We start from the raw sequence: 19583 nt of genomic DNA on the forward strand, positions 1-19583 counted from the left end.
TATATATACACATGGTTTACAAACCAAGCAATTTATTCCAAGAATAGAAATGAAATATGGGTCACTTCTGGATTCTTAATCAAAAGACTGTAGTATTCCTGTTAGCAGACTTAATCTGGGATTCAATTTATTTAGACCAAGTGATCAATCTGGAACCAACAGAAAGCTTCTCCTGTGCTGTGCACAGCCCTGCCAGAAGCTGTGTGGTGACAATCTTAACTTACATTTATCAAGACCTCAGGCAGTAGATTTCATTAGAAAAAATAGGGGCAAGATGCAGGATTAGTGTAAACTACAGCTTTGTTGTAGAAGTAAGAAACATTGAAAGATGAAAAAAATTCAAGAGAGCTGTCTCACTTGGTTTCCAAGGAAAAGTCTCAAATTTGGGCTGTATTTTTTAAGAAAATGGAACAACATTGATTAAAAATATAGACAGGTGCTAATAAAACACAACATTCAATAAAGTAGAAAAGGGTTATTTCCTTCAAGGACCTGGACAGAGACTAGAACAATTGAATAGCTTTCCCTGGTTCTGCACAGTCTGCTTCCATTTCTACACACCTTGATAAAAATGAGACACCCAGTGAGCCTCTGTTCCCAGGACAGAATCCTCATCCTCAGCAGGGGGAAAACAGCACTCACACTGATCATCAGGGCAGGTTCACCCTCCCTGATCTCAGGTGGGAAAACAGCACTCACACTGAGCATCAGGGCAGGTTCACCCTCCCTGATCTCAGGTGGGAAAACAGCACTCACACTGAGCATCAGGGCAGGTTCACCCTCCCTGATCTCCATCCCAGCTCATGCCAGCCTGGCTCCTGCAGCCATGCAATTCCTTGGTCTCAGCTAAGAATCAGCAAGGACAAACTTCTCAGTCAAAAGCCCAAATGACAATAAAATGGCAGGAGAGTGACCAAGTCATCTGTCAAAAGCGTGACACTCAGGGAAAGTGAAGGGCCTCCATGTGACCTAGTGCTGTGCTATGAACTTGCATGCTCTGTCTCGAAATAAAAATATAGAAATATCATCACTCCTTTTACTGACAATACTGATTGTTCAGCACCTTCCACCACCCCACAGGCTTCAGGAATATTTTGGAAAATTTCAACAGCATAATGGGATTCATCCAGAGGAACGTTTCCTCTGAGGAAATGCACGCTCACTGCTAATGAAAGCAAATTAACTGGGGGAAGTGTGTGCCCATGTGGGAGGGGAATATATTGTTTTCACCACCACTGCTGAAGATTCTCATTCTCCTAGCAAGAACAGAACTGCTTGCAAACCAGCCACCCCCTTTGACCGAAACTTTCTCAGCTCTAGCCTGAAAAGGCCCCCTGTGGTCCCCTTCACATGGCCACAGCACAGCCCCATTCAGAACCCTCTCCCACAGTAACAGCATTCCTGGCAAGCAGGCAGGCCGTTCTGGTCACATCTTGCTGTTTTCTCAAATGTCAATTCAATCTCCCTTCATGCAAAAAGAAAATAAATGGAAGAATCAAAAAAAGAAAGAATAATAGTTTTACTTGCCTGAACATCAAAGTCTGGAAGGAGGCGAGTGATGGCCTGTGAAGAGATTTGAAAACATTAATGGAAGTAAGTTGGAGCTGTGGAAATCTATGCTTGGATATGTGTTCTAGCCCCCCAGTTCTGCAGCTGAGAGCTCTCTCTGTCCATTCAATGAAAGCTCTTCTGACGAGCATCAAAATTCACCCAAGAGCTTTTAAAGCCACTAATCTTCATGAAGAAATGAAAGCAGTAAAATACTAGATTACAGACCAGCAAAATGAAGGCCAAAAGCTGCTGCATCCTCAGTTATTGTTAAATTTCTGAGCAATACATTCACAAGGAGCAGTAAAACTGAACTTTTCTGCATCACTTATTGTAGCCATGGGACAGCCAAACAGCCTCAGTCCTGCCTGGGGTGGGAAGTCTCAGTTCAAGAATGCACTGAACACTTGGAACTCAGTTAAGCAGTCATTACTGGCACTTGGTTCCGTGATGTGGAAAGTGGGAAGGGTTTTATTCCAGCCAAAATCCATCATTGCAGTGTTTGGGAAGCAGGCTGGACACACAGAGGTCCATTCCACCCTGTCACCTGCCATAGCTGCCGCTGACAATTTCCTGCACCTGTCAAGGGTCTCCACCAGGAAAGGAATTAGGTGACAACCTCCCCACCTCCCCAAGGCTTATAGCTTCAAAGGAGGAAATGTCTTATAGTTAGCTCCTTTTGTTAAGGGAGAAGAAAAGAGTCAAACTCCTATTTCCACTGGAGAAAGAAAATAGAGGGAAGAGCAGCCAAGCAAACACTTTATGCTGCAAAGTGCAAAAGGCCAAAGCTTGAAAAATAATATTGAGTTAAAAAGGAAAGCTTAGAATCTTGGCAAGGAGGTCACTCAGCCTCAGAAGCCCAGATAAAGTAAGGACAGATGTCAGAAGCACCACAGGTACTTTCCGAGGGACCCTCAAGCACTGCAGTACAAACTGTAATTCTCAGTTGTAACTTTTAGGCAAAATTTTGGACATGTAAACAACTACCTAAGATCTAAGCGAGCAGAAATCATTTTGCACAGCCTTAGCTTTAGACAATATGCTGTGTTTCACTCTTACTGTATTGTTGGTCTCATGATCTTTTAAACAAAACATTTCAGCCACTGTTTGCTCCCATGGGACTGAGGGCTGAAAGGAATAAGTGCATTTGGCACCTGCACCAACAGCATATGAAATAGAGGTGATCATTGCTCGGGAACAAAGACTTGGCTGCAGCAGAAACCCAAGCACAGCAAGCCAGGACACAACTCCAGAGAGCCTCACCCAATAACCCACTCAAAACCAGCTCCCCTGTTCATCTCAATAGGTGCTGAGCATCATTCAAGGCAACGTTTTCCACTTTTTCAGAACAAATTAACATCTTTCACCTATGTTAAAATGATCACAGAAGAAATCAAACTCTGTCCTAGTTTTCGCTATGCAGACAAAATTTAAGGCAACCTCATGAACAACAGTATATAGGGCTCCTTGTTAAGATTCCAACTTTTGGCCCACGAGGAACCAAATCCCAGGAAGTTAATCAGTATTTTAAGATATTTCTGAACTTAGAAGCAAACATATTCCAGTACCAACAGGATTTCTGAATCTTAGAATCTCCTTTGCTTTGGTAGTTCTGAACAATATGGGCATTAAAAAGGGGTCTTAGCTGCTGAAAAGTTTGAGCACTGCATTCAGTGGTATCCAAACAAGCTCTGCTTTCATGCAATGTCCTTGGCAAAGAGCTGTGTTTAAAGTTTCTCTAGCCATTTCACTGCAGTCACAAGTGGGAATTATTTTCTGAAGTGTTTACATAAAAGAGGGAGGGAATAAAAAAGAAAGCAGTAGATAAAGCAATGAATTCTAGTGTATAAGACCAGAAAAAAACCCCAGCACATTTATATAAATGATTGTCAAGAAAAAAATGTCATTGGGAACAAGAGAAAATCTTAGTTTTGTTTCAAGAAAACACTGAGATGTTTCTTTACGTATTACAGTGAATTTTTTGCCATGAACTTACCAAAGCACAGAGTATGGCTACCAAGAGTCAGACACTGAATCCAGATGTTGTTGATAGGGTTTAAAAAAAAAGTCCAATAAATAGTGGAAAGTAGTACAACAGGTTAAAAAAAAAAAAATAAAAGGCTAGGATGATGTTTCTGTGCTGTAACCCCAGGGGCTGAAACAGTCTGTGGGTTGCACACACCCAGCTGGCTGCAACTCATAGTTCAGTGCACTCAGGACAAGAAGGGGCTCAGCTCTACCTCTGGATTCAGCTGTGCCCAAAGGAAATGAAAAGGCTCTCTCTGAGAGAGGCAGCTGACAGAGCAAAGTCTGTCTTTACACTGAGAAATGTGTAGTTGTAGAGGCATGTACACGAGATTGCCCAATTGGCATCATTTGATACAGATAAAGACACCCAGAGCTGTCATTAATAAGAGAAGAAGAAAATGTCACCATCATATTAAAATAATAAAACCAAACAAGAACAAATAATTAGGGTCAGTTTTGCATTATTTAAAAAACCAACCCAATGAACTATTCTTATTCTATCTCCAGTTTTTCTTTTCTTCTTCCACACAATATGTTCAAGGCAATCTAAGAACACACATGCAGTTCCAAAAGCAGTCATGACAGAAAACACAGAAGCTCTGAAAAGCTTTAGATTAATTACCTCCTCCTTCTCCACCAGAGGTTTCACCTCTGCAAGGTGAGCATCCTGGAACTCTGTTGACATGGTCAGTAGCTGATATCTGCAAAGAGGAAAAGAGATTTGTTCTCAGCTTGCATCAAAGATCAAATACAGGAACAAGAAAAGATCCTGCTCCACCCAGCCCCCACAATGCCCCACTCTTTCAGGTTATAGTTTAAAAGACCTCTGCTAGAAGATTGTAAATCTCTTGTAAAATGCCTCCCTGGTTTATTTATATACACACTCCTGCACAATATGAGATTAAAGAAATACTAAGGCTGCAAGATCAAAAAGAAGTTTGGCAGCTTCAAAGCAGAGAATGCTGAAGAAAACAGGGTAGGGACAGCAGAGAGAACCATGGAAACTGTCATTGCATGAGTGAAAGAAGACATAGCCGAATCTGCATGACTGCCTGTTGAAATGTGCTCGAACAGTTTCTGAAAACCTTTTTTTTTTTCCAGTGTATGAAAGGCTTCCTCACTATTCCCCAGATTTTTACAGTGAGAAAATCAAACTGGACACTCATTAGCATCTTTTTATTGTCAGATTGATGTGCTCCATTCTTCGGGACAGATAAAAATCAGAGACTCCTTAGAGTGGACACCAACACGGTTCATGCAATAATGCTTTTTTCAAGACTGTCAAAGGAAGGGACAAGACTGCTGTATCCTGCTCTTGGACAGGACTGGCATTGTGATGTGCAGCCCTCAGCTGCAGAAGCTTAACTGGGAACCCAGACACAGCAAAGCACAGCAGAGGTGATGGCCAAGGCAAACAGAGTCACAGGTCATGCTCAGGCGCAGAGCACCTTCTGCATTTCCCAGACTGGGAGTCATCTTCTCATTCCTTTGGCAAAGATAAGGGACCAGAGTCACATGCAGGCTGCTCCCTGTGAAGCTCTAAGGAATGATGAGGAGCAGTTCTCAAGAGATCCCAGAACTGCTGCAGCAGCAAACAGGGAAGTCAAAGTCTATCTACTACATATCCTTTAGTCTGCTGGAAATACATATCATATAGGGTTTAGGCATCTTAAATAAGTTTCCAATTTTGTACATCTACACAATTGTAAAACAAATTAAATATTTACTTCCTAAGAAAATTTTAGAATGGTCTCAAGTAAAGCATATGATTAAGTGCACTCAAAGCAAGCCAAAAGCCTGAAATATATTAAAGGAATTATTGATTAAGTGTAACTGAACACATTCTAATTATTTTCTGAAAATAAGCATAGAAGTACAGAATACAATTTACATCGATTCTTTAAAGCATGATTCCCCATCTCCTGACTTAAATCTGATTTAAGCCCATCATGCTGTGTACATAAATGACCTGATGGCTCAGGAAGGGCTGTGAAGCCTACAGGAGCATCCAGGCAGTGGCAGCAGCATTATTTTTCACTCTGCCTCATGGGTTAACTCAATGCACTTGTCCCTGGGCAAAGATGCTCTGGTGACACTTTGCAGGACAGCTGGATGCTGCAGAAAGCCATGAAGGGACACACTCAGACTAGAAGAGTTAATGCTGGAAAAACATGGGTGTCCATTCACATTCAAATTGCTTTGGACTTTAGGAACTCTTCTTGCTGGCTATGCAGTTGGGGAGATTTTAAGTAAAAATTAGACTGTGGATTTTAAGTTTAGAGAAATTTTTCATTAATATTTTACACCATCAGTTGAGGCATGAAGACAGAACCAAAACTAATCCTAGTGTTAGTGCTTTGTAGTTCAAATTTACAAGATGACATCAGAGGTACTTTAACAATCAGGGGACTCAAGTGACTCTGATTCACCCTTTTCTCCAGGTTTTCCATTGTATTTTGTCCATTACAAATTTTAATCATAAAGAATAAGCAGGAAAAAGAAAGGCAAAATTCTGAAAAAAAGCAAGTGATATTTTAGCAAACATTACATGTTTTTGTGATTACAGCCTTCTATGTAGTCTGCCATTCTACATGGTGGGCCATGGGAGACAGCAGAGAGGAAAAATAAATGCTGTTGCAATATTTGGAGACTGAAATAGTCATATGCAATTGCACCCAAGAGCTTTTTTTTTTTTCTTAATTCAGCAAGTTCTGTTAAGACAATTACCTTAATATTGCACCTAATTCTGCAATAGGGATTAGAAGTGCAAGAGATTTTTCTATTGTTTGCCCAAAGGTGAGGAGAGTAAGAAGGCAGGTCCCTGCAGTTTTCCAGTAAGAAGTTGCTCAGGGAACAAAGCCACGGCCACTGTATGTGGAATAGAGCTGTTTACATGGGGTAGTTTTGGATTTTCAGGGACTCAGAGCATTGACTACAAATGAGCAAAAAAAAACTGTGCCAAAAAAGAACAAGATGGATGCTTTTTATAGCCTTAAAAACAATCCTGTTTTCACAGTAGTTCAAAGTTGTTGTTCTGTGTTTCCGAAAGCGCCGGCATTAGGAAGTGCTGACCAGCAGATTGCACGACTGCAACCAAGCTTGCTGAACAAAAGCCCTACCTTCACCAAGCTCTCACTTTTGGAAAGATATCATATCTTGGAGCCACAGTGTTTTCAGATCAGGCATTTCCAAGCTCTGGGTTTGCCGTCTGTGCATCAGGAACACCTGAAACGCTCCTAGCGAGCGGCAACCTTGCGTCAAGGCGGGATAACAATGCGCTGTTTGTTCACAAGGACTGCCAAACAAAGCCCTGCTATCTGACAGCACTGTAAAAAACATCTTCTTTTCTAGGGAGAAAGATGGGGAAGTGGCTTTGTACCACCCTTGTTCAGCACAAATTTTATACTTTCTAAATAGGTGCTTTGTGCTGCCCTCTGTTATGTGACAGGGCATCTCAAAGCTAACGTAGCTGCATAAGTCTCCTAAATAGATAACCATACAAGCATCCCTTTATGCACATTTCAAAGCACTTCCCTCACAGATGCCTTCCAAAGACAAAGTTCATTTATATCTGGAAGCAATAGTGTAAAGTTGCCAACTTGGAGAAAAACAACTTTTTCACTCTGCTTGGCCAATTCAGCCTGCGGAGAGGTCCCAAGTTCTCCTCTCCAGGACAAACCACTACCACCAACCTGTACCCAGGTACCTGTCTTAAAATAATTATACTTTAAGAGAAAACTAAATGTTTAAAATATTTGAGATGGCAAAATGCTTTAAAAGTGATGGCATATCTATCTTTGCCAAGTAGTAGGAAAGGCATCAGAGTTTTGGAAGCAAGGAAGGTGTGGGGTAGGGTGAAGTCATCTGTGTTGGCTAATTTCATTCAGAGATTTTTCTATACACCCTTTCTAGCCCAATCCCACTACTGCAAATCCACTGCAGCAACTGGCCAGTAGCCCAGGAATTTCTGATTACTTTGATATTAAAAGTTCAGAATACATCCCCTCTCCCTCTGCATCACTGCTGGAGGGACAATCACTGCTGCAGCCTTGTTTTGGTAGCAGAAGGTACAGGATAAATGTGCAGCCTGGCTTTGCATAAGAGAGATCCCAGCAAAAAGGCTAAGAAGACACCCATCAGGCCATCCTCAGACCCCAGCAATGACAAATACCGAACATCAGGTAATATGCATGTGTGTGACGAAATTCCTTTCAAGCACAGAAGCAAAACAACTTCCAAGATCTCCCATTTCAAACCTCTTGCTTCTGAAAGCACGTGCAGGTCTGTCCAAGCTTGTGCCATGGGGTATCTAATCAAACACAATGGCCTCACATCCACAAAGGGCTTGGGGACACTGCTACTGGCTCTACAGCATTTCTCTGCCCTCACACCCAACCATTTTTTATTCATATGCTGTCATAGAAAACAAAAAGCAACAAAAAGCTCTTGCCTGAGTTTCATAAGGAAGGCAATTTCCTCAAAACTGCTTGTTTAAACACTGGCAGCAGAGATTATTCTCCTTTTGAGTACTGGTGTGTAGAAGGGTAACCAGAGCATCTTGATGGCATTTCCATCTCTGCAGGCTGAGCAAGCAGGAGGGACAACAATCACTTTGCATGGGGGATTAAACTCTCATGAGCATCTAATGGCAGAGAGGGAAACAGTTGTGGTCACTGAGGGTGCCAGCTCCCAAGAACGGGTGTTGTTCTCTTTGGAGAGAGAGGGACCATGTGAAACTTGTGCTGCAGAACCACAGGTGAGAGGTGTTTCCAAGGCTGTCCCATCATTCTGCCCTTCATCCCTTGGAAACGATGGGTGTCTTCTGCACTGTCACCAAAGAAGGCAGGGAGGACAGGGGTGGTGGAGGTTTGTGCACCTGTAGCAGCTCCCAGAACAATTATGCAAGAATGAGACAAGAATGGAGAGAGCTGAAATGCCTCCAAAGCTCTGAAAAAGTTGATTGGCAAATATCCACATCAAAAAACAAACCCAATCTCAGGCATCTGACAGTGAGGGAAAGTTACTGCGATGCTCAAACAGCCTTTGAGCCTTCCACAGTCAATTAGACCTCTTCCAGTCATTAACAGTAAATGCTATAAACTTGTCTGACTGGCCTAACATAAACATGGTTACTGCAAACTGAAGGCAATCTTGAAAAAAAAAAAAACCAAACTAGTCTCCACTAAGCAGAGACTAAACAGAGATAAGTGCACAGCAAGACAAGACAGCTCACAGCCCCCATGTGTGGGTTTGGGCCATCATGCATCTCTAAGTGCAGTTTACATCTCAGGTATTTTATATCAAAGTTGACAAATTTAATCTTCCTGTTTGTGAACCAAATGATTCATCTGCAAGCATCCAAAGAGTTCATGCACGAGCATCTGCCCCCACTGTGCCCTGTTTAAACTCCTCTTTGTTACAGGCCTTGCATCACGAGGTCCTTTGTGCTCAGTTACTGCTTTTCTCTGCCATCGTTCCACACAATAAATTATGAAAGAGGTTTTACAGCAGTTCCTCCCCTTTAAAAAAGGCAAATTACTTTTGACATTTAAGTTGGATCTGAACAAACATTTTGAGCAGGAAGTGTCAAAAGTTGAAGACGCTCTACTACCTGGGACTCTCCAGGCTTCCTTAGCCTCCGGTTACACATTATCGCAATTTGCAACTAGAAGTTAAAAACCTGAGACAAAGTTTCAAAGCAGAGCCCTTAAATAGCCTGAAGTTTCAAATGAGAAAAGGCCAGGAATCAATGCCTTAAACCAAATATTACCAAATTTTATCAGGGAACTGAAACAGTTGTGCTGCCTGGTGGTCTCCAGGTCACAGGTGTGATAGGTGTTCATAGGTGATGGCAGTCCTGGGAGCTCTATCACCTTGCTCTCTTCAAGCACAGGACACTGCTGATACTCAATGTCATTTCTTTTTTCTAACTATTTTACTTTTATTTTCTTTCAGCCCTGTTTGCGAGTTACTCCACCAGCAAGTTTTCATGAAGGCTCTAGTTGAAAATGAGAGCTGGCATCCAAGGGAAAAAAACCCCATATGTGGGTTTTTAGGAGGATAATGTAGTATAACAGTGATTCGTTTCAAGCAAAAAAAAAACAAACAAGAAGAGCCTTAAGTTTTAACCATTTTTAACTTCACCCTTATGCTGCGTGCTAACCAATCTGATTAGGAAATCAAGGCCTTTCAGCCAAGAACTTGAGCCCTGTGCCAGGGAACAGCTGGGTGAAGCTGCAGGGACACAGCCAGCAGCTGTCCAGCACAAAGGCACAGCTGGGGGCCACAGCATCCCCCAGCCCCACCTGCCAGCAGCTGGGACACCGTCCTGCAGTGAGGGAGGAGATCCCCAGGCTCAGCTCCAGCACACCTCCCCTGGCTCATCTCCTCTCGTGCCACTGTCCCCAGTGCCCGAGGGACAGAGCTCAGCTGAGGCCACTCTGGGATCAGACACAGCCCTGAAACTGCCAGTCCCTCACACCAGGGGCTGGTCACCACCCATGAACCCTGCTGGCAGCTGCACATGGAGAGCAGCACCAAAACACAGGAGCTGGAACAGCCCTTCTGCCTACCCCACAGACAGATGTTGAGCAGGAAGCTGTTGCAATACAGCTTGCACAATCTCTTTCTGTGGGATGAGATGAAGAATGTTCCTTAGAAAGCTTGAGGTCCTTCTGTGTTGCACAGGAGCAGAAGTTGGCTGTGAGAAGGGTTGGTGAGCTGGCCAAAGGACACCCCTGCTGTCCCCATCACCACTTTGTACCCCCGCTGTCTCCATCACCACTTTGTACTCCTGCTGTGTACCCCCTCTCAATATAATGAGCAACTCTCTCTTCCTAGCTGGCAGGGAAATGGAAAGATTTCAATGCCTTAGGGCTTTTTCCTATTGTAGCAATCCCTAATGTTACCTACACTATAACATCACAGCTCCACGAGGGACAGATTACAAACCCTAATGCAGTTCTCAAAAATTCATGTTTACCTGAAACTGCCTCGGGGCACATCTCTGTGACAAGTGCTTCTGTCTGATAATGCAAAGTTCAAGGCCAGGCTGGATGGGGCTTTGAGCAACCTGGCCTAGTGGAAGAAAGGTTGGAAGCAGATCTTTAAAAAAGACAGATGTGCCCATTCGCACTGGTGCCAGTGTTGTGCTTTGGCTTTAAAGGGCTCCAGGCCACGGGTGGCAGCACTGCAGGGTGGGAAGGATGAACAGCAATCAGCTGCTTTCCCAGGCTTTGTTTCCTCACACCCACCCTGCCAGCCAACCTGTCCCTTCCACTCCCCAGCACCCTTCTCTGCATCCATCCACCCTTCTCTGCTCCTTCCACTGACCCACACCAGGGTCCGAAACAAAGATTGAAGGTGATGCACTGACACAGGACCTGGCGCCTGCTCTGCCCTGGGGTGTTGGGCTCTGGGGGCAGAGGAAATAACAGAGATGTTATGGGGGGGCAGAGATGGATTAGATATTTCATAACATGGAAGACACAGCTCCTGCCACAAAGATTACAGTCTAAACAGACAAGAAAAAAGCCATTGTTCCTGCAGCTCAGTGTCAGGACATGCTCCCTGCCCCCTCTATTCTCAATCTGCCATGCTCTAACAGCCCAGAGCTGCTGCCCAGCTGCAGCTGCTTCTGCAAGTGGGTGGTGCTGTCAAAGATAGAGGCAAAAACACACTGAGATTATTCCAGAAGGGAGAGGCTCACAGTATACTCAGAGATGAGGAATGCTGTCTGGCTCTCTAGGCTGCACCCTCACAAGATTATAGTGGAGCATTTTTATATATTTTGCATTGTCATATTGATGTTGCAATGATGAGAACTTAAGTTACAAAGCATCACAGCTAAGGTGATGACATTTCTTAATTTACATTTATTCATGAGGTTGTACTATACAGGTTGCAGCTTCTGAGTACATAGGCGACTTGTTCTACCGCCTATTAAAATTGCTTGGTCATTGCTATTACAAATTCTTTCTAACCCCTGCCAAAATGTCTGGGCTGAAGTTTTCCATGATGAGTGCATGAGGATTTTTCCTTGTTTGTTGAGCAGAAAAGTATAATTTATGGATATTATTCTGTTCCCATGCATAGCCAGTTCCCTTTTCTAGGATGAACTTTAGCTTTCCAGAGCTTAATGTGAACTCAAACTTTGCACAAATGGCCATTGTGTTAAGACATATCTTTCATTCTTCCCAAGCAAGTCCCTTTATAAAATTACCCAAATGTAAGCATTTTCACATGCTGAATTATGTGGGACTACATCTGGGCAAAAGTCTTTCACTGCCTGCAAGCATCAGCACCCAAATATATAATATGATCTTCCCAAGGGCTGAGGACACAGCCTGTACCACAACAGGTGGCACTGCTGAGGAAGGGTCTAAATCAGCACCATCCAGCACCAGAATATTCCTTGCTTCTCAAAATAAGCCTGTTCAAAACCCTTCAAAGTGGGCAAAAGACAATTCACCATCCTCCGCTGACTTATTTCAAAGCGTTACCTATCTACACTCCAGGTTAGTGCCCATCACAGGCAGAGAACTCTCTTATCACTTTCCAGGCTGTGTTTACAAGAAGGGTGGGAGTTATACATGTCCAAGCTTTTATATAGCATTGGGATTTTACATAAAACTTCATAAAATTCATAGTGTTTCAGATGGGAAAAAACGTGATGCTCTTAAACTGAATCATCTAGGAAAGAAAATATAAAAGGTCATCATAAAATTCTGCAGTGCTTCTACTGCATTATTAGTCCCATAGCCCAAAATGCCACACCTTTTCAAAGGATAAAAATACATCTTAAAATTTAGCAGGGATATGTTACAGCACATGCAAAGCATGTTTAGAGCACTCCAGAACTATGGCAGTAGGAAAATTACATAATTTGACAAGGTGCACACAATCTTCCTTAAGGAAGCAACACAAAAACCCACAGCAAGAGCAATCCTTCCTTCCTTGAACAGTGCATTTCCCATCTGGATGTCTGTTTACTGTGTTCACAAATAAAAGTTCCTTTGAAAGTTGCATCCTACTTTGCTGATTACTCTTCCATTACAGATTATGCCCACTAGTAAACACACTAGCAGATTTTTTGTCATAGTGCCTCCACCTTCAGAGTCTTCAAGAGGGCATTAGAGTTGAAAATCCTTATTAATTAGTTTGTGCTTCCTAAAATTCAGAATTTCTGTAAGAAAAGTCATTTGTAAACATGGTGAAATGGCAAGAAAAGCCACACACATACAGAAAACAGCCAAGGAATGGTTGAAAGCAAATGGAAAGATTTGTTTTGCAGTGAGTTGGGTTTTCATGCTGCACTAAGTCCTAATGTTTCCACTAATTTCTGCATCATCTGTCCAGGTCTAGCAGACTGGCCCTACACATCCATGGTAGAAAATAAGCTGAAAAAGCTACACTTTCAAAGCTATACTTAGGTCAGGCAGGAAGCAGCCAGTTGATGGCTTTGAAAAGTGGTGAACAACCAGTTCTAAAAACAGGTCTTGAAAAGGAAGATCCATATTGACTAACTTCCAGCTACCAAGAGAAAAACCTTGACAGATGAAAAAGATATATTAAAATTTTGACAACTAACTGAAAGGAAGCAGCCCCAAACCCAGAAGAAACATAGGAAACGTGATCAGCCACACAAAATAAGAGCAGCAAAACTGACACACATCCTGCTTAGTACAAAGAGATACAGCTGTGGAAAATTTCCTCAGCACAGGCAGTCCAGCTGTGCATCAGCAAGCACACCATGGAACACCTCTGCATGGAGAACACCTCCTCTGACAACAAACTCCTGGGCATTATCCAAAGGCAACGCTCTCTTGCCAGCTGGGAAATGAAATAGACCTGAACCTGCAGCAGCCCTGAGACAAAAGTAAAACTAAACTCCTCTCCCTCATCACCCAACATAAGAGTTTGCACGTTCAAGTCCAACACTTGGACAATTTCAGGCTTTCCTTTTTTCTGTACTCCACTCTCGCTGTTCTGGATTAAATGCCTGACAATGGTACTGATTCCCATGGGCTCTCAGTACTGGGATTAATTATTTCATAGTAACACTTCAATGATACGTGAACACATTCAGGAAAAGCTCTAAATGGCTCCTTACTGCTGCTTTAAAACCACAGCTAGAGGAAATTACCGGCAGGGATTACCTCCCACTAGCTGTCCCTCACTGAAGTCACCCAGGGCTCTGGAAATGACACAGATGGGGAGAAAAGCTGCCACCATTTGATAGAAATACCAAGTTCAATAGCCATTATATCCACAGCCATTGATTTCCAGGATGTCTAACCCAGATTTTAGTCATCCACAGGAACACACACCACTGAACCTGAAAATGGGTTTGCCTTACTCTTAGTCTTTGAAACAGTTGCAGAACATTTCCCCTAACTTTCCAGTAGTAGCAAGTAATTGACTTGAAACTTTTGGGACAAAGCTTTTGACAGAAGGCAGAGGGGTAACTGCTGCTCCTGGACCTGAGCAACCTGATCTAGTGGGTGGCCCATGGCAGAGCGGGTGGAACCAGAAGATTTTAAAGGTCCCTTCCAACATGATCTCCAGTTTCAGTGGCTCATCATAAAATCATAATTATGATGAGCCACTGAAACTGGAGATCAGTCCCCACCTAACTGTCCAGGGAAATTCTCCAGAGACAGCTCCAGGGACAGCACCACCCTGCTTTAGGCAAACATTGAAATTCACACCTAGAGCTGAAGCCAAGGGCAGTCTGTAAGTGCAGTGCCATCTTTTTAGCAACACAGTGACAGGAAAAATTGGGATATTCTGTACTTCTGTATTTCTAAGTGCTGTGACTGAACTTGAAAGTTAGATCTAATAAAGTCATCTGAAGGTCTTACTTCATCTCCAGAACCAGTATTTCATCCTTGTTAATGCTAAGCAGTTGCATTTCCTGTATAGGGGAAGGTTTTCCTGACCAAACCGTGGCACTTAGAGAAAGTCACTCATGTTGTCATTGCTGCTACTGAGCTGCTCCAGGCCATTGCTTGCCCAGGCTCTGCTCTCCCTGACAGCAAACAGGCTTTGCTGCCTTAAGCTTCCAGCTGTGCACATGATGTAAACATTGCTGATCCACCACAATCAGAATTTGTATTATTTTTGAGAGTCTCGCAGTTCTGAAGAGCTCATGTTCTGAAGAGCTTCAAGGCAGCTTCACCCCTTCTGTATCTTTTCTTTTACTCTTTGTCTATTTTGAGACAATAAAAGCAGGAAATATCTCGTTACATATATGCTCTATGTTTTGTGCTCTAATGAGGTAAGTGAAAAACCAGTATTTTCTGTGGGAAGCTGGAAGTTTGTCAAAATCTCTTAAGCTGCTCATGAGAAGTTTTATGTTGCACTTCAGTCAAAGAAATTAATCACTTAGGCTTAAAATCTGAATTAAAGAATTTTTCTCCCAACACTTCACTGCTAATCTCACCTGAACTACAAGAGTAAATTACTTAATTGCCTTATAACTACCTCTAAGGATCAGGTTCCCTTGCCAAAGTGTTCCAAAAGGTGCCCTGTAATCTCCCCACATAATTGTCATAGTCCAAAAAGGAATGTCCAAAGAGCAGAGTACCTCCCACTAGAGGGAAGACAATGGGGGAATCCTGCTGGTTTTACTGAGCATTCATACAATCTATCCAGATGGTCTGCCTCAGTTTTAGTTTAGTGTAAAAAAAGCCATTGTGGAAGGCACAAAGTGAAAACCTTAAGAACTTGTTTGCTGGTAGCCCAGGTGCTGGTTCCCAAACACAGGCAGTGCCTGTGGCAGCTCCCTCAGCACAGGGTGACACTTCTTTGGCTTTGCCTAATTCTCTGGACACCTGACACTTTGACATCTCTATCCTGCTGTCATCTGGGTAAAGAGGCCAACGAATGCAGAAAATAATCACACAAACCCTTCTTTCTATGGGAAACAACTGCAAACCCGAGCTTGTCTAGACCCTTCTTGCCCAGTCTGGTTCAAGGTCAGTGACTTTGCAGTGCCCATTCTCAGGGGAAGAGCTCATCTCCTTACAAGAGTATGTAATGACAGGACAAGGGGGAATGGTTTTACACTGAAAAAAGGTCCATTTTAGCTGGATACTGGGAAGAAATTCTTCACTGTGAGGGTGCTGAGACGCTGCCCAGAGAAGCTGTAGATGCTTCATCCCTGAAAGTGTTCAAGGCCAGGCTGGATGGGGCTTCGAGCAACCTGATCTAGTTGAAGGTGTTCTTATCCATGGTAAGGAAATTGTAATAGATATTCTTTGAACAAAAACCATTCTGTGATCTCACAGTTCAGTACTTGTAGAAATGTTCAAAGTTTTCAAAGTTGAAATCAAACCCCTTCAGTTTTCTGCTGCACAAGGAACTCAGAAGTTGAGGCCTTCCAGGTCCTCAAACCATTATGCTGTGGCATCTGTTCAGTTTTTACTGAAAAATATTAGGTGTAAAAGCCAAACCCCAAGGAGTCCATCATTACTACATTAAAACCTGCTTCCACTGCATCTGTGTTTTCCATATCAAAACACACCAGGTCCTCCTGAACACGTTCATGAGTTACTCTTCTTTGAGGGCCTGGGACTCATTGGGACTCATTAGTACTCTGGGAACTGTACAGGCCTTTAAGAATCACAATTTGTGCTGCATCTACTCTGAGCTTTAGCATTTCATCCAAAGTCATTAAATTCTTGCTGTGCACAGAACATCATACAGCATTAGCTGCCTGCTGTTTACTCAAGTACCTGTGATAAAAACACAGTCATTCCATGCCAAACTACATTAGACTCTGGTTAAAAGACCACAAAATTAAAATAAACAGGAAAGAAATATCCACACACACACACAAAAAAAAAAAAAACCTTAACAAAATGCATACCAAAAACAAACCAAAACAGAAAAAACACCCTCCCCCTGCAAAAAAAAAAAAAAAAAAAAAAAAAAAAAACACAAACAAAAAAGCAAAACACAAAAACCTACCACTAAATATGTTCCCAGAGCCAAGTTCAAATGCACTGCTTAATGCCAGTGGCTGAAGTTTTGATGTAAATTATACCTGTAACAGCAAGGCAGGCTCCTCAGATGTTTGCCTGAATCACTTATAGCTCCTCTTTACACTCATTTCCATTGCTTGCCCTCAACAGTGAGTTTTACAGCAGTTGTGTATCTTTGACACACTTTGATACACACCAAAAAAAGTTAATAAAAAGCCAGAAGAAAGCAAAACAATCAAAACACCATGCAGAGAACCTAGACAGAAAGCTTCAGGTTGTCTTTGACCTCTTCTATGTCATTACAAGTGCATTTTCTAGGTTCAAAATATGGTTCCTATTTAAACCAGAGAAAGAAAATCATCAAAATAACGTAGATGAGAAATATTTCTGTCAAAGTCCTGTTTGGGGATGGGGTGCCAAGCAGGGCGCTGTGATCTTTGTGAAACAGTGGGTTATGCAGTGAGCAGCGCCAACTTACAAGTGTTTCATAGGAAAACTGAACCATGATGAAAAACATCAACCAAAACCTCCTCCTCAGCAGAAGCGCAATCCCTCCTTTCACCAAGCCCAGTGCACACACTCACACTCCCTTCAGGGGCTCTGAGCCCGGCAGCGCCCGGGGGACGGATGGCGAACTGTGCCTGTCACCACACACGGTGACAATAACCCCGCTGAGACACACGGTGACAACAGCCCCGCTGAGACACACAGCGGACCCCGAGTGCTGTCCGGGGCTCCAAACGCAGCACAGAGCTGCGAGAGCAGAGAAACGCGAGCAATCACCAGTGGTCAACTTCCTCAGAGAAAGTACGTGCCTTGGCTCCACAGCTGTTTTCCAGCCCATCCCATCCCACCCCGCTGCTCCGTTCCCGGGAACCCGGAGCTCGGCAGCAGCAGCATCCCGGGACGGGCCGGGGTCCGGCTGGGGGGATCGAGCCGCTGGGAGCCCCCGCTGTCCCGGCACAGCCCTGCCCGGAGCCACGGGGAGAGGGGCTCCGTTCGAAGGGAAAGCGGGAGGGTGATGCAAAGATGCGAGCTCGAGGGGCTGCGAGGGTGGGTGAACGGAGGGATGGAAGGAGGGACGGAAAGACGGACGGGGCTCCCTTACCTGCCGCTGTCCGTGCGCCGCCGCTGCCGCCCCGCGCTCCGGTGGCCGCCCGCGGCCCGGGGTGCATTTATAGCCCCTGCCCCGCCCGCCGGGCGGTGCCGCCGCCGCCACCGGCTCCGCCCGCCCCGCCCGCCCCGCCGGCCGCTGCGCCCCCGTGCCCGGCCCGGTGGGGAGCCCGGGCATCGGCAGGGAGCCCTGGGTATCGGCAGGCAGCCCCGGTATCGGCAGACAGCCCCGGTATCTGCAGGCAGCGCCGACACCGGCAGGCAGCCCCGACACCCACCGCAAGCCCGGCCGCCCCTCCCTGGCCCCGGCGGAGTGGGCTCAGCGCTGACATCGCGCTCCCGGCGGGCTGGAGAGCCCCGTCCCGCTTTCCCCGTTAGCCGGGGCTTCCAGCAGTTCGGCCAGGAGAAGGGAATGTGTGCAAGGGCTTGCCTAAGGACCCAGCTGCCGCCTTGGGAAAAGCCGAGCTGAGAGAGGCGACAGCGGTGACCTGGCACAGGTGGTCTTGGTCCCAACTCCTACTACTTCTATGTGATATAAAGTCTATTTACCAGAGTTACAAAATCTTATAGTCACACATTAAAATGATCACTAGGAAGGAACTGTAATTGCAGGGGGGAAAAATGCCTTTGCACATTTCTGGTGAGGTTCAGAGGGTGCAGCCGGTGCTGCAAGTGCTGGGTGAGTTTCCCAGTGAGCAGCCCTTTGGCAAGAAGTGCAGCTAATCGTTTATTCCAAAAAAGAGGCCCTGGCCTGCTGAGCAAAGAGTATCTCTGTACACACAGTTCTGTGTGCAGCCATCCGCCGAGAGGCGTTTTAAACTGTCACGGCCTCAGCTGCTTTTTCTGACTTCACTGTAAAACACTCTTCCCCCAAGTGTGTGATTTCACTTAACAAACTTCACTTTTATGGCATGTTACTGTGACCCAAACACATGAAATCCACAGCATGTTGTCATTGTCCCTTATGAGGTGGCCTGAAGAGGAAATCAGAAAATCCTCAAACTCTGAAACTCTGTTAAACTCTCAGCCTCTGTTTTCTCAGTTATATAAGGTTATTAACTTGAGTCTACAAAAGCTTGCTTCTATTTAAATAGAAGCAATGACTCCTCCTAAGTCAGCTTCTGCACCTGAGTCAGAAACTGCTGCCTTTGGAAGTGTAATCCTGGAAGTCTGGTTCCTTTTTCACCACAAAATTATGGGAGATCATGTTGTGCAGCTCTAATTGCAGTATTACCAAGTGTAGAATAAAGGGAATGTTTTGCTTTCTTCCCTCTGATTAATTAATGTCTGCAAGGATGAAAAGTATTTCTGAACAATGCATGAGAGCATTTGTCATCCTAAGACAGCACTGTTCTCTATGTGCTTTCTTTGGTTTTTTCAATGACAAAAGGCCTAATCTTTTTCATGATTGTTTTAAACTGTGATGCCAGGAAACCAATGAAACCATCACAAATAATTTCATTTGCAACTGAGCTTATTTTGAAGTCATATGTTCAAAAATGACGTCATCAGCTCACTGGCATGCTGTGTTTGTTAGGGAAGCTCTGTCTAGCTCAGTGTACCCAAGTCATGGAACAACTGCAAATGCTAGAACGAGAACATGGGCTTGACTAACTTTCCAACAGAATAATCCTTCCTTCATCTGATCATGAAACAATATCCTCACTCAAAAACATTCAGTTCTTCAGAAAACAGATCTGGGGCAGTGTCTGAATTGTATGATTTGGCCCATCCTCAAGCAGTTTTAGAGTGTGCTGTGCTTGGCTGCTTTTTGGGGAAGGGGCTGAAAGCTTCAGAGATTCAGATAAAATGAGCTATTCTCTGCTCACCAGATGCAGAGTTTTGCTGTTAAAAAACAAGTGCTGAGTCTGGAATGGACTGGAAAACTGAAATGAAGTGTTTTCTTTC

General features: G+C 44.1%; 1 protein-coding gene across 1 annotated transcript in view; it reads right to left on the reverse strand.

Moving 5' to 3' along the window:
* The window catches only part of NDRG1 (N-myc downstream regulated 1), a 40423-nt gene extending 22707 nt beyond the window's left edge, over nucleotides 1-17716 (reverse strand). The window contains exons 1-3 of the mRNA XM_063174461.1: nucleotides 17671-17716; nucleotides 4199-4277; nucleotides 1528-1563 (exon numbers count right to left, since the gene is read on the reverse strand). Of these exons, the coding sequence (XP_063030531.1) occupies nucleotides 1528-1563; nucleotides 4199-4261 (99 nt within the window). The 5' untranslated portion in view covers nucleotides 4262-4277; nucleotides 17671-17716. The remainder of the gene's footprint in view (nucleotides 1-1527; nucleotides 1564-4198; nucleotides 4278-17670) is intronic.
* Between the last annotated feature and the right edge of the window lie 1867 nt (nucleotides 17717-19583).

The sequence above is a fragment of the Melospiza melodia genome, chromosome 1 (genome assembly GCF_035770615.1).
Source record: "Melospiza melodia melodia isolate bMelMel2 chromosome 1, bMelMel2.pri, whole genome shotgun sequence".
Taxonomy (NCBI): Eukaryota; Metazoa; Chordata; class Aves; order Passeriformes; family Passerellidae; genus Melospiza; species Melospiza melodia.